Source organism: Cynocephalus volans, chromosome 11, assembly GCF_027409185.1.
Source record: "Cynocephalus volans isolate mCynVol1 chromosome 11, mCynVol1.pri, whole genome shotgun sequence".
NCBI lineage: Eukaryota > Metazoa > Chordata > Mammalia > Dermoptera > Cynocephalidae > Cynocephalus > Cynocephalus volans.
This window is the reverse complement of record NC_084470.1, coordinates 97,481,701-97,504,857: the sequence shown is the minus strand read 5'-3', so window position 1 is coordinate 97,504,857 and position 23,157 is coordinate 97,481,701. Positions and strand designations below refer to the sequence as shown.

The following is a 23,157-nucleotide window of genomic DNA, read 5'->3' as shown; positions in this document are numbered from 1 at the left end:
CTAGGAACCTGAGGCACAGAGAAGGCCTGACTGGTATCTGGTTATAACCAAATGAAGCCAGGTTTCCAGCAGGATCAAGACTCGGGTGCCAAGAGAAAAAAAATCTCTGAGTTGCAATAAAACGGCTGAGCTGCAGGTTTATTCTGGACTTCTGGTGGTTCGGGCCGACCAGGGTTGGTGGGGTCTGGAGGGGCCTGGGCTCAGTCCAGGGGCTCTGTGGTGGTACACAGCAGGCCAGCCAAGAGAGCCAGGCCCAGCACGGCCACGGCCACCAGCACCACGTCCCACCAGACCTCTGAGGATGCCCAGGGCTCCTGGAGCTGCCAGCCGCAGCCGCCCAGCTGGTAACCCGTCAGCTGGCCCAGGGGGCGGAGGGTGGCCAGGCTTGGACTGGCACAGTAGATCTGCAGCAGGGCCTGGGGAGTGTGGTCTTCCAGCCAGAGGCGCAGGTAGGTTAGGCCGCAGTCACAGTGCCAGGGGTTCTTACTCACGTCCAGGTTCTCCAGCTGGTGCAGGTGGTCGAAGGCACCCGGCGGCACGGAGCGCAGGCTGTTGTTGGCCAGCAGCAGGTGGCGGGTGCGGGCCGGCAGGGCAGGCAGGGCTGTGAGCCCCTGGCCCCTGCAGTCCACCCACAGCCCCATGGTCTCCAGGGCCTGGCAGGTGCATGGTGTGGGGCAGTCCTTGGTGGCCTCTGCTGCAGCCCAGAGCAGGAACAGGGCCCCCCACGCAGGCATCGGTCAGGCTGGCTGTGGGGAGAGTGGCTGTGGGGAGGTCCTTGTGGTCTCCACCCCATCCTCAGGACCAGTGGGCACTGTGGGTGCAGTGGGACCTGGCCTGGGACGAAGGGCACTTACCTGCCTTCTCAGGCCTCGGTTGTCTCCTCTGCGAGGTGAGTGATCCCACCAGACACGTCAGAAGGCAGGATGGAGAGGGTGGCTGTGCTGGGGGAGGTCAGGTATGTTCTGGGCAGGGGAAGGGACCTCCTGGCCCCTGGCAGAGACCCCAGCCCCTGCTCAGGGGTGGGGGGGAGGGGAGATGGCTGCAAAATGACTCCCATCCCTGGTCCCCAGAAACAGGAAAGGGCCTTGGAAAAGGTCTCCTGGGCTGTGCCAGCCCCTGTGCCTAAGCCTGGGGTCAGACTGACGTGTGGGCTTCACAGACCACCTTGTCTGATCGATTCCCGATGCTTGGTCATGGCCAAGTGAACTCTCACGTGCTGCCCAATGCAGAAAGCAGCAGAGGGAAGCTGGGTGGGAGCAGGAAAGCGAACCCAAGGGCTCCGTCTGGAAAGCCACTCGTCTAGGCTAGCACTCACAGATGGGGAAACTGAGACCCAGAGAGGGAAAGCGACTTGCCCAGAGTCACCCAGTGGTCTGTGTCAGAGACCCAACTCACACTCAGGTCTCGCGAGCCCCCATCTTCTGCCTGGCTCACTGCCTCTGCTCCAGGACTCAGGTGGGCTGTGTCCCCATCCCAAGCAGATCTGTCCCCACCCGTGGATATTTGTTGAACAAACGAATGGATCTTAGCTCAGCCAAGGCGACGTGTCTCCGAGCCCATGCCCCACCAACCTTGTCTTCTGGACGGGATGGAGGTGGCCTCTCTCCCTGCCAGGGCTGTTCCGCAGCCCGCCTGGCAGGGCCGCTGTGCAGAGGCTGAGCTGTGGATAGGGAGGGACACTTACCTGCAAGACTTCTGCCGGGTCCCCTTTCTCTGGCTAGCACATCCTGGTTGAGGCTGCACTGACAACCCTATGGGAGGTGGCCGATGGTGGCCACGGGTTGAGTGGGAGGAAGGAAATGATGACAGGGACTGGCTTATCCCTGGGCACAGCCCCAGAGGCCTATCTCCAGAGGCAGGAGGCCCTTGGGGCCCTGCGGCCTCAGCCCAGAACCGCAGGGCAACCCCAGCTTATGGAAGGGGTCCCGCCAGTCCACCAGTGCCCCAAGGGGCTTCAGGAGCGGGTCTGTGGGGACCAGGCGGCAGCCGGGGTGTGGCCCTGTGCATGGCTCTGCGGCTTCCTCCAAACTTCAGTTTTCCTATCTGTGAAATGGGAGCAGCAACCCTGACCCTGCCGCAGATGTGCGGGCTGGCAGCTCCCACCTGCAGAATCCCACACGGGGACAGTGACCGAGTTTTTCCCCCTCAGTCCTTCTGCATAAGTTGAGGAGGGAGAATCCTTCTGGGCCCAGGTGTCTTGAGCACCTGTCCCTCATCCTGATGAAGAGCTGCCTGGCCCAGGCCTCTATCAGGCATTAGTCTCCAGCTAGAATCTAAGACCATTGCTTTATTTGTGTTGCATTTATTTCTACAGCTACATCTTCTTAGGGGAGTGACAGCTTTCTATTTATGTTAGTAATACAAAGCTCTCTGTAAAAGATGAATGTATTTGAACTTAATTATGTTTTTAGTATTATAAAATATTAATCAAAATTAAGCCTAACAGTAAAATAATATAAATAATTATATTATAAAATCAAAACATTAATGTATGCATTTTATGATAAATCATAAACATTTCACTATTATGAAATATCAATTAAGTCAATAGACAGTTTGCAGAGATGGCAGAATTTGTACACACAGGCAGGTGGGGGTGACTGAAGTCTGGGGAGCCCTGGGGTACAGCAATGCTTGGGGAACATGCGGAAAGGATTCTAGCAACATAAAGAGAGAAGCCCAGGGCCGGCCCGTGGCTCACTCGGGAGAGCACGGCGCTGGGAGCACCGAGGCCGCGGGTTCAGATCCTATATAGGGACGGCCGCCCTTACCAGTCAGGAAAAAAAAGAGAGAGAGAGAAGTCCAGAGTGGCGGGCTGCTGAGGCCAGGCCCGAGGGAGGACGGACAGGCCACTGAGGAGAGAAGGGGACCCTGGGGCATTCCCCATGCACACAGCGGGTGTTAGCCAAGGACATCAAACTCTGGAAGAGGGTCCTGGGCCCCCAGTCTGGAAGTGCTCAGAACGGCTTAGGGCTGGAGAGGGAAACTGAGGCTCAGTGTAGCTATGCTGCTGGCCACAGTCAGCAGGGCTGGACCTTGCTCAGCAGGGCTGGACTTTGCCCTGGCCAAGATGGAGGGAACCAGATGTTCTCCAGCTGTTTTGTTCTTTAAAGCAGGGTTGCAACCCCAGAAATTACAGTGGCCAGGCAGGAAAAGCAAAGGACAAAGGGCTGAGAGATGCTTTAGGCACATGCCGTTGGCGTACTGGGCCCTGGGAATGTTCCTCAGGGCCACAGCAGGTGGAACTGTTCTTTTGTATCCCGCATCCCCCGCGGGCTGGCTGCCACCCTCCCGGGCCAGGCTTTCCTGGGGTGGGGGGACCAGCTTTTCTCTCCTCAACTCCACCAGTTCTGCTTTCAGGGAAGGAGCTGGGGCGCCCTGATCCCCCGGGGGCTAAGCTCGGACTCCCGAGGACCCTCTCCCCCAGCTTCTGCTGCTCCACTCAGAGAGAGTGGGAAGGTGTCACCTGGTCTTCTCAAGTCACACCTGCTCTGGAACCTGCTTGCTACCATGGGGTCACCTGGTTTGTGCTCAGTGAGGACTCTGACTGGAGCCTGGATCCTGGACAGGGGCCTCTGCCCTGGGCCCTCTCTCCATCCCTGGCAGATCCCTGGGCACGTCCCCCTCCCCCTGCCCTGCACACCTTCATGGCAGCTGATGCCTTCTGCGGGGGGTGAGGGGTCCCCAGGTGCGTGGGGATCCCGCAGCCCCTAGACCAAGTTTCCTGACCAGATCTGGTGGGGTCCGCACTCTCTTCCTCTTGTACCTCTGAGATTTCTTCTTATTTTTAGCACATATAACTTAAAACAACAAAATCTACATACGTAATCAATCGTTTTCATTGTGAAAAGTGAGGATGCTCAGGTGAGCAGGAAGAAGAAAATAAAAATTTTCCTCCATCCTAACATCAAGCAAGACTGCCTTTTCCCCCCACGTGTGTTTTTTCTTACTCAGATAGGATACGTGGGGCCCACACTCTCCTGGAACCTCCGTCTCTGCCTGTGAACAAACCCACGTCTCGTCACTGTCCTTCGTGGAGCGCGGCCCCGCATGGGCAGCGGGCGCAAAGTCCTCTCCTATCTCCATTGCTCCGGGGGCCGGACGGGGCCTTCGCGTGGCTGGGTGCTGGGGCAGGGCGCTCCTTCTTCCAGGGGCTGCCCAGGTGGGCCCACCTGCTCTACTACACTGTTTTCCCTGTGGGGAAACTGAGGCATTCCCCACTCCTGCCCCTTCAGTTCCTTGCTAGGTCCCAGCTCCCTGCATGTGGAGCTCCCTCTCTGGCCTCTTGCTTTCAGTCTGTAAACATTCTCATGACCTCCTTTATTCTGGAAAAATCTTGTGTGTGTGTTTTGGACACCACAGTGCCCTCCCCTCCCCCTCCCCTTTGCGTCACAGCCAAACCAGGTACAACTGCTGCTCCGTGGCCACTGAGTCCTCCCCTCCAGCCTCTCATCTCCTCTCAGCTTCAAGTCCAGCTCTGCCCACTTGGCCTCTCTCTCTGACTCCAGCCCAGACCTCAGCATCCTGTCCCTCCTGATGTCCCCTCTGAGTGTCCTGCGGGGCTCTTGTGCTCACCGTGGCCTAAAATGGACTTTGTCTCCCCCGAAAGCTGGGCCCCCTTCAGTGTTTTTCATCTTCAGGAGAGCAGCACCATCCACCCTATCACTGGATCTGAACCCCAAGTGCCACTGGGGTCCCCCCACAGCTGGCTGACTTCCTTCTGAGCATCTCCAGACCACAGCCCCTCTTCTGTGGCCCGTTCTCGGCTTGCTCTGTCCCTCAGCTGAGCCCACCTCCCACCTCTCTCTCCCTTCTCCTCTGATGTCCTCACTTCCAGGAGGGAACCTGGCCCTCCTCCAGGTCGCCCCTTGCCTCATTGCTGCTCCTGAGCAATTCCTCTTCCTCACTGCATGTGTGGATAACACATAACATACAATTTTCCATTTTTCAGTGTACAGTCTAGTGGCATTAGTGCATTCACATGGTTGTGCAACCATCACCACCATCTGTCTCAGAACTTTTCCATTTTCTGAAACTGAAACTCTGCACCTGTTAAACACCAACTATTCTCTGTGAATTTTCTGTCTCTGTGAATTTGGCTATTCTAGTACTCAGATAAATTGAATCGTATAATATCTGCCCTTTTGTGATTAGCTTTTTTTACTTAGCATAATATCCTCAAGGTTCATCCATGATGTAGTGTGTGTCAGAATTTTTTTCCTATTTAAAGCTGAATAATATTGATTGTGTGGATAGACCACATTTGTCTATCCATTTATCCATCAGTGGACACGAGGGTTGCTTCCACATTTTGTCTATTGAAAGTGATGCTGCTGCGAACATAGGTGTGCAAATATCTCTTCAAGCCCCTGCTTTCAATTGATTTCTGTATATACCCAGATGCTGAATGTACGGTAGTTCTATGTTTAGTATTTTGAGGAACAGCTATTCTGTCTGCACAGCAGCTGCACCATTTTACATTCCTACCAGCAGGACACAAGGGTCCCAATATCTCCACATCCTTGCCAACACTTATTTTCTGTTTTTTATTTAAAAAAATTTTTAAACTAATAACAGCCATGCTAATGGAACCAACAAGTATACATTTAATTTTTAGAGGATCAGAAATATCCATTTTGCTCAGTTTAATAATTAGCCTATAGTCATTAAAGCAATTAAACAGGTAGACTTTAGTGTGTGGGAACTTGTAACAAAGATTACAAGAAGCTGGGCCAGCCCGTGGCTCACTTGGGAGTGTGGTGCTGATAACACCAAGGCCATGGGTTTGGATCCTTGTATAGGGATGGCCGGTTAGCTCACTTGGGAGAGGGTGGTGCTGACACCAAGTCAAGGGTGAAGATCCCCTTACTGGTCATCTTTAAAAAAAAAAAAAAAAGATTACAAGAAGTTGCTTAAAGAATATTCTGTTTATCTCAAAGAAATATGTAACCAATTAAACATAAAGTAATAGTAATAATAGTTTAAACAATGGTCACTAGTGATTTAGAGCCACAAGATACTTCTGCTGTTTGCCTTGAAGGTAACAATACTGATTTACAGATTCAAGTCATTTTGCAGATTCTTGAGGTTAGAGGTGAACAGAACCCCCAGCCACTGTCATGTAGACTGCCCAACTTCCAGATCGGATGACACCAAGGACAGAAACAAATCAGATTTAAAAAACTGCTGAAGCTTGCATGAGGGTCAGCCAATCAGACATGTCCATGAGCTATTCATAAGCCCTAACCATTTATCTTTAATTTTGGCCTTTAAAAATCCATGACTGAAAGCAAACAGGGGCTGAGGGCTGCAGCCCTCTCTACCTGGAAGCAGGCAGGAGAGCATACCTGGGGTCCTAGGCAAGGAGCTGAGGGCCACAGCCCCCTCAATCCAGAAGCAGACAAGAGAGCACACTGAAAACACCACTTCCGCATGGGTGGCCCACCACAGCCACCACAGCCACAGCTGCTGAAAAAGCAGCTTGACACCACAGCAGCAGCCATAGCCACCATGCAGGTGGCCTGCTGGACATTCGACTGCATTGACACAAGGAGAGTCACCAGGAGAGACTGGAAAAAGAAGAGGACATCCCTCTCCTCAAAGCCCACTCCAGAGTAATAGAAGAAGCGACTGTTCTACTAGATGACCAGACATCCACATAGAGACACTAGAAATATGAAAATCCAAGAAAATATGACACCACCGAAAGAATACAGTAATTCTCAAATACCAGACCCTATAGAGCAGAAAACCCTTGAAATGACTGAAAAGGAATTCTGAGCAATAACTATAAGGAAATTCACTGAGATATGAGAACACTTGGACAACATAATGAAACAACAACAAAAAATGCAGGCTACGAAAGAGGAAATTTACAAAGAGATTAATACCTTAGAAAAGAATGCAGCCCAACTCATGGAACCGAAAGATTCACTCCACAAAATAAGAAACACAACCAATAGCTTAAGCAGCAGGCTAGAACAAGCAGACAAAAGAATTTCTGATTTTGAAGACAGTTTTCTTGAAATAACTCAGGCAGGCAAAAAAAAAAGAAAGAAAAAAGAATTTTTAAAAGCGAAGAAAATCTAAGAGAGCAGACAACCTGAGGCACACAAACATTTGAATCATGGGTGTTCCAGAAGGGGAGGAGAAAGGAAAAGGACATGGAAAACCTATTCAATGAAATAATAATGAAAAACTTCCCAAGTATGGGGAGAGACACAGACCTTCAAATTCAGGAGGCTCAGAGATGTCTAAACAGGTTCATCCCCAAAAGCTCCTCTCCAAGGCACAGTATAGTCAAACTGGCAGAGCTCAAAGACAGAGAATTCTAAAAGCAGCAAGAGAAAAGCATCAAGTCACCCATAAAGGAGCCTCTATCAGACTAACAGCAGACTTCTCAACAGAAACTCTACAGGCCAGAAGAAAATGGGATGATATATTCCAAGTACTAAAAGAAAAAAACTGCCAGCCAAGAATACTATATCCGGCAAGGCTATCCTTCAAAATGAGGGAGAAATAGTGTATTTTCCAGACAAACAAAAGCTATGGGAGTTCACTACCACACAACCACCCCTACAAGAAATCCTCAAGGAAGTCCTGCATCTGGAATCTGAAAAATGATAGTCACTACCGTGAATACACAAGAAAGAACAAAACCCACTGGTAGAACAAAAACGCAAATGAGAAAGAGAAAGAAACTAAATCTTACCACCACAAAAAGCCATAGGGACAATGTAATAATGCCCCTACTTTATTTCTGATTTTAGTAATTTCAGTCTTCTCTCTTTTTTCTTGGTGAGTCTAGATAAAGACTTGCAAGTTTTGTTGATCTTTTTGAAGACTCTTGGTTTTGTTGATTTTCTCTATTGTTTTTTAATTCCTTATTTCATATATTTTTGTTGTATTCTTTGTTATTTCCTACTTATATTTGCTTTTGGTTTAGTTTGCCCTTCTTTTTCTATTTTCTCCAGGTAGAAGTTTACATTACTGATTTGAGATTTTTCTTATTTTTAATATAGGTGTTTACAAGTATAAATTTTCCTCTAAGCACTGCATGAGCCCTGCACCCTATAAATGTTGATATGTTGTGCTTGGATCTTTATCTCAAAGTGCTCTCTGATTTCTCTGTGGTTTTTCTCCTTACGCATTGTTAATTTAGGAGAATGTTGTTTAATTTCCACACATTTGTGAGTTTTCTAAATTTCCTTCTGTTTTTGTGGTCAGAGAACATATTTTCTATGATCTTAGTCTTTTATATTTTTTTTTAAGGAAAAACTTAAACAAACAAAAAGTTCATGGAAAGATTTCCATTATCTTTCAATTCTATTTTTTCATGAACTTTTTGAAGTGCCCTTGTGTTTGTATTCTGTTTTACTGAGTTTTTATGCAATTTATGTTGCTAAACTTAGATAGTTAATTTCTGTTCTTGATTCCTTTTTATTAAGTGGACTTGATGATTTGCTTAAAAAATAATTTGCCTTTGAAAAATTTAATCATCTTCTGTTGAAATTAATTTGATATTTGCATGCTTTTGGAAGACTTTAGAGAACTATTTCAAATAATTGTAGAGATTATAAAATGAAATATGTAAATTTTAATAAGTTGTACATCTCCAGTTTTTGTGAAAATTAGAAAGCCTGTTTTCTACAGAGTATTTTTGTTATTCATCAGTTATTCAGTTTATATATATTATTTGAATAAATAAATGTGCATATCCTTGTTTTAAAAAAAAACAACTCTTGGTCAAAAAAAAAAAGAAAGAAAGAAAGCCAACAGGGACTTCAGGTTTAAAGTGATAGCTTCCCGTTCTCCTTGCTGAGCCCTGCAGTAAAGACTGCTTCACTGCAAATCTAGGTGTTCGGTGTTTGGTTTAGCTGTGCACTGGGCAGGTGGACCTTACTTGTTTGGTAACACCAGTGGGTGTGAAGTGGTATTTCATTGTTGTTTTAATTTGCATTTCCTTGATAATTAGTGAAGCTGAGTGTCTCTTCATGTGCTTGTAGGCCTATTTGTAGATCTTTGGAGAAATGTCTATTCAATTCCTTTGTCCATTTTTTTCTTTTTTAAAGATGACCAGTAAGGGGATCTTAACCCTTGACTTGGTGTTGTCAGCACCACGTTTCCCAAGTGAGCCACGGGCCGGCCTACTTTGTCCATTTTTAAAGCAGTTTACTTGTTTTGTTGTTGCTGTTGAGTTGTAAGAGTTCTTTATGTATTTTGGATGTTAGCCTCTTACTAAATATGTGATTTCCAAATATTTTGTCCCATTCCGTGGGTTGCCTATTGATATTGTTTTTTTTTTTTTTTTTTTTTTAAAGATGAACGGTAAGGGGATCTTAACCGTTGACTTGGTGTTGTCAGCACCACGCTCAATCAGTGAGCAAACCGGCCATCCCTATATAGGATCCGAACCCGGGGCCTTGGTGTTCTCAGCACCACACTCTCCCAAGTGAGCCACGGGCCAGCCCAATTGATGTTGTTTTTTGATCCACAATTTTTTTTTCCCTGAAGTCTAATTTATTTTTTCTTTTGCCACCTCTGCTTTTGCTGCAAATCTAAGAAATTGCTGCCAAATTCAATGTCATGAAGCTTTCCACCTATGTTTTCTTCTGAGAGTTTTATAGTTTTAGCTTTTATGTTTAGGTCTTTGAGCCATTTTGAATGAATCTTTGTATAAATCCCAGCTTTTCTGAAGTGCGTCTTGTCTGTGAGGCCACCTGCTCTTGGGCTCATAACTTCCTCTCTCCCATGTGTGCAGTTCCCTGACTCTAGCACCCATGAGGATGACCCTTGGGCATGCTGGCCTCAAGTCTGTTGACCTCTTTCCCGCAGTGCTCCTGCCCATGCTCCGCCTCAGCCACTCACCACCACAGTCCTGTCTGAGACTTGCCATCACCAGCAACTGTCCCTCCTTGAAGTCTTGATTCAAGCACCTCCACTTTCCAGCTCAGGCCTGCTCCAGCCCATCTCTGATCAGGCCAGTGACCCTATCACTTTTCTTTTATATCTCTCACCATTATGGCCTCACAACCTAACTCAGGGGTGACTGCTGTCCCCCAGTGTCCACTCTCCCCTTCCTTCACACTAATAGGATTTTAGCCTGATGCATGGCTTTCTAGCTGAAGACTACATTTCCCAGCCTCCTTTGCCTTTAGAGGAAATCATGTGACTAAGCATAGGCCAATGGGGGAAGAGGAATAAGTGAGGGGTGTGGCTACTGGGTAGGCTCGCAGGAAGAGGAGCTATTCGCCATGTCCTCTTTTCCTCCTTCCTGCTGGCTGCAGGAGGCTGGAGAGGTTGTCTTGGCACATGGAGAGTAGCTGAGTTGAGAATGGCAGAGCAAAAAGACATAAGGAGCCTGGGTCCTTGACGATTTTGGAACTGCCATTCCGGCTCTGGACTTTTTCCCTGGAGAAAGAGAACATTGTGTTTTGTTTAAGCCTCTGCCTTTTCAGGTCTCCTTGTTCAGCAGCTGAAGTGCTCCTGCCACAATCCCCACTGATCTGCTGGCAGTGGCGCCCACACATTCTGCCTTTTACCTGCTACAATGGGAGGAGGTCCTACTCCTGTCTCATGCTGGGTGGGCAGAATTCGTAGGAATGGTTCCCAGGATTCCACCCCCTCACCTGGGAGCCTGTGAAAGTGCTGAGCCATCCCCCCAGTGACTGTGTTGTTGACCCTAAAAGAAGGAGCCTTTCCAGGAGGGCCTAGTCTAAGCGTGTGAGCCCTTAAACACAGAGAACGTCCTCTGGCTGGTGGAAGAGGAAGTGAGAGATTCGAAGCACGAGAGGATGACGTGCCACATGCCACTGATGACTTGAAGAGAAAGTGGGACCAGGATCTTCCCACAGCCTGGGCAGGCTTGCAGGCAGATTCTCCCAGAGCCTCCAGAGGGGACAGAGCTCTGCCCACACCTTGGTTTCTGCCTTGGGAGATCATAAGCCAAGAACCTGGATGAGGCATGTCATGCCCAGACTTGTGACCCACGAAAAGAGAGAAAATAGCCTTTAAGTTCACGGTAACTTAGTACAGCAGCAGTAAAACCAGCAGGAGCTCTGTTCTGAATCCTGTCCTCCTCCGCCTCTCAGGGCATCGCTGCAGCTGTCCCTTCTTTCTCCACATTGTCAGTTCTTTCTTCCCTGGGTCATTCCCATCCAGCTACAAACAGCCCATACTATTGCCCTTTTATCTGAATATTATCTGATAATATAACCACTATCTGATTTTTCTTTGTCCAACCACTATCCGATTTTTCTGCTTCTGTCCTCCACAGAGCTCCTCTGGAGGGCTGTCTGCACTTGCGGTGGTCTCGGCCTCTGAAGGCACTGAGTTACCCACCCTTCTGCCTGTACTGCTGCAGCCCTGCTGTCCGTGGCCCATGAGGCCGCTGGCATTTGGCCCCCGCCCATGTCTCAATCTCATTGCTCACCCTCCTCTTTGCTCATTAATCTCTAGGCACACCGACTCTTTCTGGAACACTCCAGCACCTTCCCGCCCTGGGGCCTTTGCCTTTGCTGTGCCCTCTGCCTGCAGCCCCCTTCTGCAGATCCACACCCAGCTTCTTCCTGATTGTCAGTTCTGTCTCAGTTCAAATGACCCCTCTTCAAAGCCCCCCAGCTAAGGCAGCACTTCCATCCTTCTGCACCATATGCTCCATTCAATTTCATTCATAGCACTTATCTGAAATTATTTTATTTTTACATTTTTTGTGTGTTTATTAAATGCCTTCTCCCGCTGAATGTGAGCTTCAAGAGGGTGGGGACTCTGTTCCATTTAACTGTTATATCCCCAACACCTCTGTCTGTCACATAGCATTGTTTAATAAATATGTGTCGGCCCTGCTGGCCATCTCTCCTCTAGTACTGGCCTTTTCCATATCTCACCAGGACTGTTGTCTCCTTGATGCTGGTCTCTGCTTCTGGTTACAGAGGTGTGACTTTACCATTTCCCTGCTCAGCTCCCTACTGTCTTTGGGATAAAATCTACCTCCTCGGCAGGGTTCTCCTTGGCCCTCATCTTCTCCGGCCTCACCTGTCATCTCTTCCTGACCTGAAACTTCAAGGTAGATTGTCCTTGTACCTTACTCCCTACCCCACATGGAGATTCCTGTCTCTGTGTCTTTGCCTCTGCGGGACCCTCTTCCAGGAGCCCTCCCTGGAATTTTGCCTGGTACGTTCCATTCTTTAAGATCCACCGAGGGCGTGGCCTTTTCCAGGAAGCCCTCCCTGATCTGCTCCCCTGGGTGCTTCTCTTTGCTTGTTTTCCTGCCCACGAGCCCAGCAGCTCCTTGGAGAGCCACTGGGGACACATATCTGCAGGGGAAGGGTAATGTCATGGGTGCTTGTTCACAGAGCAAGGGAGTGACCGAAAGCTGGTTGAGCCTCTTAGGTGATTTCAAGTGATACACACCTATGACATAAATAACGAGAAACACAAGGGAAACAATCCGTCCGTTCTCATCCCCTGGCGTGAAGGAGACAGCCACAGTTTGGTGATTGTATTATAAGAGAAGCTGTTTAGGAAAATCTATATGTTGGAGGCTGGGATCCATTGATATCCCCCCGAAGCCATTTCTCCTTCTTATGGGAAGCAGAGGGATGAAGAGGCAGTGACTGTCACGTAGTGTTTCTAGCCTGCGTGCAACCAGGAGGAAGTGGGTACACCCTATCCACCACCGCCGGGGGCAGGACCAGAAACCCTGCTCGCTGCTTCTTTGCAGATACATGTCTCTATCCATCCCGCTGTTCAGAGCCGGGCTGTGGGGCAGCATGCCTGGCATGCAAACCTGGTTTTGCTACTTACTAGTTCTGGGACCTTGGGCTATAGTCTCGACTTCTCTCTGCCTCAGTATCCTCATATGTAAAACAGGGAAAGTCAAAGAACCCGCTTCCTCAGATTGCTTTGAGGATCGAGTAGTTAATATGTAGACTGCTTTGCTGAGAGCCTCACACCCTCTGATACACCCTGTGGTGTCCCAGACTTTGTCTCTTGTGACTAAGAGAATCAAGGACAGTTTAGCGTGGCACAGGGGTGTCCCTCCCCCAGCTTGGCAGCCCTAAACACCGAAACTTTGACCTGTCTCAGCTTTGCTTGTCCCCTCAGGTTCAGCATCCATACCTGGTCAGAAATGAACAATATCATTTTATTTTCTGTGAACTTACTGTGGTGTCACTTTCTCTGTGTGGCGGTGAGAATGGTTTCACAATGAAATTAGAGCATATAGACTTTCCTTCTTAAAATACATTACCTAAGCTTAAAAAGAGAACCGATTCTAAGAAAATGTTAAGTAAATAATAGCACAGATGATGCCAGAAGAGGGGATGTCTGAATAAGTTGAACTTGGACTCCGTGACCCATGCCTGAAGGGCACTCCGCACCCTGGTCCCTTCGTTCCTCCAGTCAACGAATGCGTTTGCCACGTAGTGGCAACAGTGTGAAACTACAGGATATTTTTTGGTGGCGGTGGGGACAATTTAAGGTCAACGGAATGATTTTTTTTTTTTTTTTTTCCCAGAGAGAGGACATCAGTTAGGATTTCCCAGAGAATGTTTTTAATGAGTTGCAGGCCATTTGAACAATCCCTTCAAGAAAAAAGGCAGAAGAGTGGTAGATGTGAAGCCTGTCTATAAATACCTGTCCACCAATACCGCCCCCACCCTCCCCGGCGGCTGTTTGGGCACGAGACCGGGACAGGTGCACAGAGCTCCCTGCTCAGAAGTGTCCTGTGCTTGGGGTGTCAACTCCTGAGGCTGCTGTCTTGAAATGTGTAGCAATTTTATCTTTGAATTTGTGTTTCGTAAGCGAAGTCCAGTGGAACGACTGAAACCTGGGGACGTGCCTGATTTTCCCGAGCTACCCTCTGACCCCAGTCTGAGGAGTGCGGGGCTTAAGAAAACCTGCTTGACCGGGCAGGACAGGCTGGATTCCCATGGAGTAACGTATTTAGTTAATAATAAGTTAAGAATAGAGCTGATTAAACAGACTTCCTCAGGCTAAGACTGGATTTGAAGCTCAGGATGTTTGTTCCTGAAATAAATGACTTACAGCTTAGGATATCGTCTATAACACCGATCTACAGTTGTCTTTGCAGGTAACCAATAACTACAAACCTGCTTTGAAGCACATACACCCAGGACCCCAAGGTGTCATGGCAAGATGCCAGGAACAATTATGCTGAAAAAATATTAATTGTGATTCTAAGCTATTGGGGAGTCTGGGGTCTTAAAACTTCCCTTGGCTACCATGGGCTCCTTTAAATGGCCGCTGTAGTAGATTGAATTATGTTCCCCCAAAACTCATTGAAGCTTGAATTGTGTCCCCCAAGTTTTATGTACTAGAAACTTAGCCCCACTGTGACTGTTAAGAGGGTGAGAAATCCTATTTTGGTAATTGAAAGGTGAAGCCTTAAAGAGGTGATTGGATTGTAGGACAATGTCATAATGAATAGATTAAAAATGATGGTCAGGGGCATGGTTCTGAGGGCTTTAAAAGAAGAGGAGAGTGTGTGTGTGTGTCTCTCTCTCTCTGCTCTCTCTGCTTCCACTGTCTTGCAATGTGAGAGCCCTGGGTCATTGTCACCACCACCAGATGGACTTTCGACTTCTCAGCCTCAGAAACTGTAAGCAATAAATTTCATTTTCTTTATAAATCAACCAGTTCTGTGTATTCTGTTATAAGCAACACAAAACGGACTAATGCAGCCATCCAGACATTAACATTGCAAGCTTTGGTGTGAGAGGTTTCTCAGATGTTTGGGCAGTGGATGATGGACCCCTCTTGGTTTGGTAACACAATGGGCATGCATGGGGGATGTGGAGTCTGGGCTCACATGGAGTGTCCCCTCCTATCAAACCCCAGCTTTGGCCACTTACACCCTTGAACCCTGTGTCCCCAGGTCCTGGCCTGTGCTTGGCCAGGCTGCACTGTATCTGAGGGGGAACCAGAAGCCATCAGGCCTAAGCAAGCGTGTGTACACTCGCCCCCTTTCCCTGAGAACCTCTGTGCCTGTGAGTGCTCCTTCAGCTGTCTCTGTGCCTGGGGGGACCCGTGTCCTCCTTCCAACCTGCTGGTGATTATTGTCAGGCCTCCCATAGTTACTGACATACCTAAATATCTGCCACAAACACACACACTTCACCCTGAATTCTGATGAAGCATGAATTTGTTAGAAAATTTATTTGTTATCTATTGCTGCATAACAAATCATTCCTCAGACTAGCAGCCTGAAACAATAACATTGTTTCATTTATTGTCTCACATGGTTTCTGTGGGCCAAGGACTTGGGAGTGGCTTAGTTGGGCAGTTTTGGTTCTGGATGTTGCAGTGAAGATCTCAGCTAGGCAGGGCTGGGAGCAGCAGAGGACTTGACCAGGGCTGGAGGAGACGTGTCTGAGATGTGAGCCATGACTCTTGGCAGGAGGCCTCAGTTCCTGCTAGCCACTGACAGGAGCCTTTGAGGACTCTCCAGGTGGCCCTCCCCACAGGGGTGCTTGGGAGTGCTCACGACATAGCAGCTGGCTTCCCCCAGAGCAAGTGATCTGAGAGAGTGAGCCAGGCTTGCTCTTAAATTTTACATTCTATGGCTTTGGACAAATATATAGTGACTTGTATTTACCAATATATGAGAGTAGTTAAAAAAAATCATGGAAAAATAGAATGTCTGGATGTGCCATAGTTTATTTATCCGTTCACCTACAGAAGGACATCTTGGTTGTTTCCAGATTTTGGCTTTATGATGAAAGCTGCTATACACATCCATGCGTGGGTTTTTGTGTGGACATGTTTTCAGTGCCACTGGGTGAATACCACTGCTGGATTTTATGGTGAGAGGATGCTTAGTTTTGTAAGAAACTGCAAAACTATCTTCCAAAGTGGCTGTACTATTCCACCAGCAGTGAATGAGAATTCCTGTTGCTTCACATCCTCACCAGGGTTTGGTGTTGTCAGTGTTTTGACCATTCTAATAGGTGTGCAGTGGTATCTCACTGTTTTAATCTGCAATTCCCTAATGATATGGTGATATTGAACATGTTTTCATATGCATATTTTCCATCTGTGTATCTTCTTTGGTGAGGTATCTGTTTAGATCTTTTGCCCATTTTTCAATCAATTATTCATATTCTTATTGTTAAGTCTTAACAGTTCTTTGTATATTTTGCATAATAGTCCTTTATCAGATATGTCTTTTGCAAATATTTTCTTCCAGTTTGTGGCTTGTACTCCCATTCTCTTGACAGAATCTTTTGCAGAGTGGAAGTTTTAAATTTTAATGAAGCCCAGCTTATCAATCATTTCTTTAATGGATTGTGCCTCTGGTGTTATATATAAAAAGTTATTACCATACCCAAGGTAATCTAGATTTTCTCCTGCATTATCTTCTAGGAGTTATCTTGCTGTTTTACATTTAGGTCTGTGGTCCATTCTGAGTTAATTTTTCTGAAGGGTGTAAGCTCTGTATCTAAATTTATTTATTTTTCATGTGAATGTGCAATTGTTCTAGCACCATTTGTTGAACAAACTTTCTTTTTTTCATTGAATTGTCTTTGCTCCTTTGTCAAAGATCAGTTGACTGTATTTATTTATTTGTGTCTATTTCTGGGCTCTCTGTTCTGTTCCATTGATCTATTTGTCTTTTCTTTCACAAATAGCACACTGTCTTGATTACTACAGCTTTATAGTAGGTCTGAAGTTGGGTAATGTCAATCCTCCAATTTTTTTCTCATCCTTCACTGTTGAGTTGGCTAATCTCAGTCTTTTGCCTCTCCATATAAATTTTAGAATCAGTTTGTCAATATCCACAAAACAACTCTCTGGGATTATGACTGAGATAACATTGGATTTATAGATCAAGTTGGGAAGAACTGACATCTTGACAATAGTGAGTCTTCCTAACCATGAACATTTTATATTTTTCCATGTGTTTAGTTCTTTGATTTCTTTCATTAGAGTTTTATAGTTTTCCTCATATAGATCTTGTACATATTTCATACCTAAGTATTTTCTTTTTTGAGTTGTAAATGTAAATGGTATTGTGCTTTTATTTTCAAATCACACTTGTTCATTGCTGGTATATAGGAAAGCAATTGTCTGTTATATATTACTCTTGTATCTCACAACTTTGCTATAATTGCTTATTAGTTCCAGGAGATATTTTGTTGTGGTTGGTTCTTTTGGATTTTTAGATGATTATGTCATCTGTAAATTGAGATGGGTTTATTTCTTTCTTCACAATGTGTATACCTTCTATTTACTTTTCTTGTCCTGCTGAATTAGCTATGACTTCCAGTAAGATATTGAGAAAGAATGGTTAGAGAGGACATCTTTGATCCCTGATCTTAGCAGGAAAGCTTTCTTCTCACCATTAAGTGTGATGTCTGCTATAGGTTTTTTGGGGGGTTTTTTGTTTGGTTTTTTGCTGTAGATGTTCTTTATGAAGTTGAGGAAGTTCTCTTCTATTCCTAGTTTTCTGAACATTTTTATCATAAACAGGTGTTGGATTTTGTCAAATGCTTTTCTGTATCTATTGATATGATGATGTGATTTTTCTTCTTTAGCCTGCTGATGTGATGTATGACATGAATTGATTTTCAAATGTTGGACCAGTCTTGCATACCTGGGATAAATCTCACTTGGTCGTGGTGTATAATTTTTTTAATACATTGTTTGACTCGATTTACTAATGTTTTTTGAGGGTTTTTGCATCTGTGTTCATGAGAGATATGGGTCTATAGTTTTCTTGTAGTGTTTTTGTCTGGTTTAGGTATTAGGGTAGTACTGGCCTCATAGAATGAGTTAGGAAATATTCCCTCTACTTCAATCTTCTGGAAGGTTGTAGAGAATTGGTATAATTTCTTCCTTAAAGTTCTCTGTAGAATTCATCAGTGAACCCATCTGGGTCTTTTCCTTCTGTTTTGGAAGGTTATTAATTATTGATTAAGTTCTTTAATATACATAGACCTATTCAGAGTGTCTATTTCTTCTTGTATGTGTTTTGGCAGATTGTGTCTTTCAAGGAATTAATCCATTTCGTATAGGTATTGAATTCATGGGCATAGAAGTATTCCTTTAATATCCTTTTGATGCCCATGAGATCTGTAGTGATGTTCCCTCTTTCATTTGTAATATTAGTAATTTGTGTCTTTTCTCTTTTTTCTTTAATTAGCCTGATTAGAGGCTTAAAGGTTTTATTAATCTTTCCAAAGTACCAGCTTTTGATTTTGTTAATTTTCTCTTCTGATTTTCAATTAGATTGATTTCTGCTCTAATTTTTATTATTTCTTTTCTTTTGCTTACTTTTGAGTTAATATGTTCTTCTTTTTATAGTTTCCTAAGGTTAAATCTTATTGATTTTAGATCTTTCTACTTTTCTAATATATGCATTAAATGGTATAAATTTCCCTCATTGCTTTTGCTGTATCCCACAAATTTTATAGATTGTATTTTTATTTTTATTTAGTTCAAGGTATTTTAAAATTTCTTTTGAGATTTCTTCTTTGACCCACATGTTATTTAGAAGCAAGTTGTTTAATCTCTAAGTATTTCAAGATTTTCAAGCTATTTTTCTGTTATCAATTCCAGTTTAATTCTATTGTTGTTTGAGAGCATTGTATGATGCCTAGTCTTTAAAGTTTGTTAAGGTGTGTTTTATGGCCCAGAATGTGGTCTATCTTTGTGAATGTTCTGTGAGTTTGAGAAGAAAGCATATTCTGCTGTTCTTGGATGAAATATTCTATAGATGTCAATTAGATTCCATTGATTGATGGTGCCGTTGAGTTCAACTGCATCCTTACTGATTTTCTGCCTGAGGATCTGGATCTGTCCATTTCTGATACAGGGTTTTAAAGTATCCAGCCAAAATGATGGATTTATTTATTTCTCCTTACAATTCAATCAGTTTTTGTTTCTATTTTGTTGCTCTCTTTTTAGGTACTTACACATTAGGGATTGTTATGTCTTCTTGGAGAACTGACCCATTTATCACTATGTAATGCCCCTTTTTATCCCTGATAATTTTCCTTGCTCTGAAGTTTTTTCTTCCTGAAATTAATATAGCTACTCTGGCATTCTTTTGATTAGTATTGGCATTGGTAATATCTTTCTCCATTCCTTTACTTCTAACCTATATGTGTCTTTATATTTAAAGTGGTTTTCTTCTAGACAACATATAGTTGGGTCTTGTTTTTTGATCCATCCTGACAATCTCTGTCTTCTAATTGGTACACTTAGACCATTGATGTTTAAAGTGATTATTGACAGAGTTGAGTAGGTTGACGTATGAAGGTACTTCAAAAAGTTTGTGGAGAGGGCCGGCCCCTGGCTCACTTGGGAGAGTGCGGTGCTGATAACACCAAGGCCATGGGGCCGGATCCCTATATAGGGATGGCTGGTTAGCTCACTGGGTGAGTGTGGTGCTGACAACACCAAGTCAAGCGTTAAGATCCCCTTACCGGTCATCTTTAAGAAAAAAAAATAAAAGTTTGTGTAGAAATAGAATGAAAGATAATATAAATCTCTCCATGAACATTTTGAAGTACATTCATATTTACCGTGCTTGTTACACTGTTTCTACTCAATGCTCTTCTTCTTTATTCTGCCTTTTGTGGTTTTAATTCAGCATTTTATATGATTCCATTTTATCCCCTTTTCTTAGCATATCAGTTATACTTTTTCTTCTTTCTTCTTCTTCTTCTTCTTTTTTTTTTTTTTTTTTTACTTTTTTTAGTGGTTGTCCTAGAGTTTGCAGTATACATTTACTAATCCAAGTCTACATTCAAATGACACTATATTGCTTCATGGGTAGCGAAAGTACCTTATAATAGCAAAATATTCCTAATTCCTCTCTCCTTCTCTTGTCTCCTTGCTGTCATTCATCTCACTTATACATAAACCATAATCACAGCATGCTCTGTTGCTATTAATATTTTGAACAAACTGTCATCTGTTAGATCAAGTAAGAATAAGAAAAATAAATGTTTTTATTTTACCTTCACTTATTCTTTCTCTAACACTTTTCCTTTCTTTATGTAGATCTGAGTTTTTGAACTATATAATTTTCCTTCTCTCTGAAGAACTTCTTTTAACATTTCTTACAAGCCAGATGTACTGGCAACAAATTTCCTAAATCTTTGTCTGAGAAAGTCTTTATTTCTCCTTTACTTTTGAAGGATAATTTCACAGGATACAGAACTATGGGTTTTTTGTTTTGTTTTTTAAAAATTCTCTCTACACATTAAGTATTTCACTTCACCGTCTTCTTGCTTGCATGGTTTCTGAAAAGTCAGAAGTAATTCATATTTTTGCTCCTCTGTGGGTAAGGTATTACTTTTCCCCTGGTTTCTTTCAAGATTTTTTCTTTAATTTTCTGCAGTCTGAATGTGATGCCTAAATATATATTTTTCTTTCTTTTTGTTTTTGCATTTATCCTGCTTGTGTTCTCTGAGCCTCCTGGCTCTGTAGTTTGGTGCCTGGCACTAATTTCAGTCATTATTGCTTCAAATATTGTTTGCGTTTCTATTTTTTCTTCTCCTTCTGGTATTCCCATTACACATAGGTTACACGTTTTCTAACAGTTTTGTAACAGTTTTGTACACAGTTCTTGGGTATTCTGTTCCCCCCCAACCCAGTCTTTTTTCTCTTCACTTTTCAGTTTTGGAAGCTTCTAGTGACTTATTGTCAAGCTCAGGGATTTTTTTCTTGAGTGGTGCCCTGTCTACTAAGCCCATGAAAGGCATTCCTCATTTCTGTGACTGTGTTTTTCTTTCTTAGAATGTCCATCTCTGGGCTCACTATCCCTGTGTTCTTGCGTGTTGCTTACTTCGTCCATTAGAGCTCCTGCATAATAATCGTAGTTGTTTTAAATTCATGATCTGATAATTCCAACATCTCTGCCATGGCTGGTTCTGGTTTGATGCTTGCTCTGTTTCTTCAAACTGTGCCTTTTGCTTTTCATATGCCTTGTGGTTTCTTGCTGAAAGGTAGACTGATGATGTACTGGGCAACAGGAACTCTAGTAAATAGGTCTTTAGTGAAGTGGAGTTAAGGAGAGGGGAGAGGGAAGCCTTCTGTGTTCTTGTGATCAGGTCTTGGTCTTTTCGTGAGCTTGTACCTCGGGCTCTGAACGTCTCAGGTTTTCTCTCGCTTAGGTGGAACAGGACGGCTACAGGGGGCGGGAGCTGGGTATTTCCCTTCCCCCAGGTTTGTTAGGCCCTAATAAAACCCCTATAGGTTAGGCTCTGGGAAAATAGTTTCTTTTGAGGGGAGGCCTTGTTAAAAAGAACAGAATGCTCTTGGTCTATATCAAAATGGTTACTTTTCCCTTATGTCCGCCAGAAGCACAAGGAGATTTTTCTTCAGTCTTCACCATGAGAACCTACTAGAGCTAAAACTCATACAAGTGTGGCCCCTATGAGTGGGTCCCCCTGGAGTTTTTAACTCTGAGACTCGGTCACATTAAATTTTAACATATAAGTAGGTCATGTAACCACCACCACAGTCAGGATACGGAACAGCCGACACCCTTACTGAGCAGGGGCACACTGGGTCTGCACCCCCAGGGTCGTGCAGTCGTTAGCGGCAGAGCTGGGGAAGCAGGGCCCCGTGGGCTCCGGCTGAGCTGGAGGCGCAAGCTGCAGGCAGCCCCTCTGCTCAGACCAGCCTCCCCATGCCCGGCCCTGTGCACTGGCCCCTGACGGGTCCTGGGGCCCTTCCCAAAAAGGCCTGTCCCATCTGACGGGACCAGGGATAAGGTGGCCCCCATGATGGCTATGGCCTTGGTTTCTTTTTATTTCATTTCAGGAACCATCTGAAAATAGGTGGGCCTGTGTTTCCCTGCTTGCGGGTTTGTGGTGACTCCCTGGTGCCTCCTGCACTCATCCAAGTGGCTGAGTGTCCAAGGTCAGCACCAACATGTTGTCTCCGAGCCCCTCCCTCTTGTCCCTGCCCAGGAGTGTCCACTGCTCCTGGGCCACCCTGCGGCTGCTGCTCAACTCCTCCCTCCCCCACAGCCCCCTCTTCTGTGTCCCCTTGCTCCTACAGTCCTGCAGCTGCCTCTTCTCCACTCTGTCCCTGCCTCCAGTCCATCCTCCCAGCAGCAGCTGAGGACTCTCTAATGACGCCCTGTTGCCCGTGGAATCAAGTCTCAGATCCCCGTCTGCCACCGAGGCCCCCATCACCTGCCCCTGCCCCTCCCCACCACAGCTCAGACAGAGCAGCCCAGGTGCCCCCCACCCCTGCCATCCCCCTGCAGTGAACCTGCCTCCTTGGCTTGGACACAGCGCTCCTGGTTGGGTGCTCACGACGCTATTTAACTTCGACTTAGCACTGGTTTCACCCATGCTGCGCTATTTGCCGGCGTGTCTCTCTCCCATGTTGGATTTGAAGTGAGGTGAGACCGGGCACCTCGTCTTGCTCCTTCCTGCGACCCCATGATGCCCAGTACCTGCTACGTGATCAGGGAGGAGGGGCTCTGGGCCCTGTGCTGGGGGGCCCTGGCTGGCCCCGCGCTGTTGTTCTTGCTGTTGTTACCCAGAGTCAGAGCCCTTCCCGCTTCTCTGTGTGGGTACAGTGCCCATGTGAATTCCACCTCCCCTCTAGAGCTCATTCCAGCCCAGCTTCCACCAGGAGGCCTACAGGGATCACTCCCTCCACAGCATTCCCCAGCCTTCCCTGGTCTTCAACATTTCACGGAGTGGGAGGAGTTTCCCAGTGGGCCGAGTATGTCCCAAAAGTTGGGCCAGTTTCCTTGCAGCAGGTACTCTGGAGGGAGGAAGGAGACAGTACTGGGAGGAGAGGAAATCCTAGGACCCTAGGGAAGAAATTCTGGGCTGGACTGGCTGGAAAAATGGGTGCCTCTGCTTTGAGGGCAGGGGAGACAGCATTAGGTGCAGAGTGATTCAGCAACTGCAGGGCTTTAATGTGGACTCTGGTAGCAGGAATGCAGGGGTTGTGAGGGTATATGGGAGGTGCCGAAGGGAGGGACGGCTGCTAGGCTCTGCAGCGGGAGGCTCTGTCTGGGCTTGGGCCTAGTCTTAGAAGCAGCCAGGGCCTCCAGAGTTCTGATGACATGATGGTGGTCAGACCAGTTGTGCAGGGCAGTCTGATGGTGGTCAGGCTGATCATGGAGGCTGGTCCGATGGTGGTCAGGCTGATCATGGAGGC

The 23,157-nt window shown here is 45.8% G+C and overlaps 1 protein-coding gene across 1 annotated transcript; it reads right to left on the bottom strand.

Annotated features, from left to right (window-relative positions):
* Positions 1-200: 200 nt before the first annotated feature.
* On the bottom strand, positions 201-734 carry GP9 (glycoprotein IX platelet). Its single transcript, XM_063113521.1, has one exon. The coding sequence runs from the start codon at positions 732-734 to the stop codon at positions 201-203; it is 534 nt and encodes a 177-aa protein (XP_062969591.1).
* Positions 735-23,157: the final 22,423 nt, after the last annotated feature.

Bases quoted from the DNA above. Each gene is read 5' to 3' on its own strand.
- GP9 (XM_063113521.1), bottom strand. From the start codon at position 734: ATGCCTGCGTGGGGGGCCCTGTTCCTGCTCTGGGCTGCAGCAGAGGCC.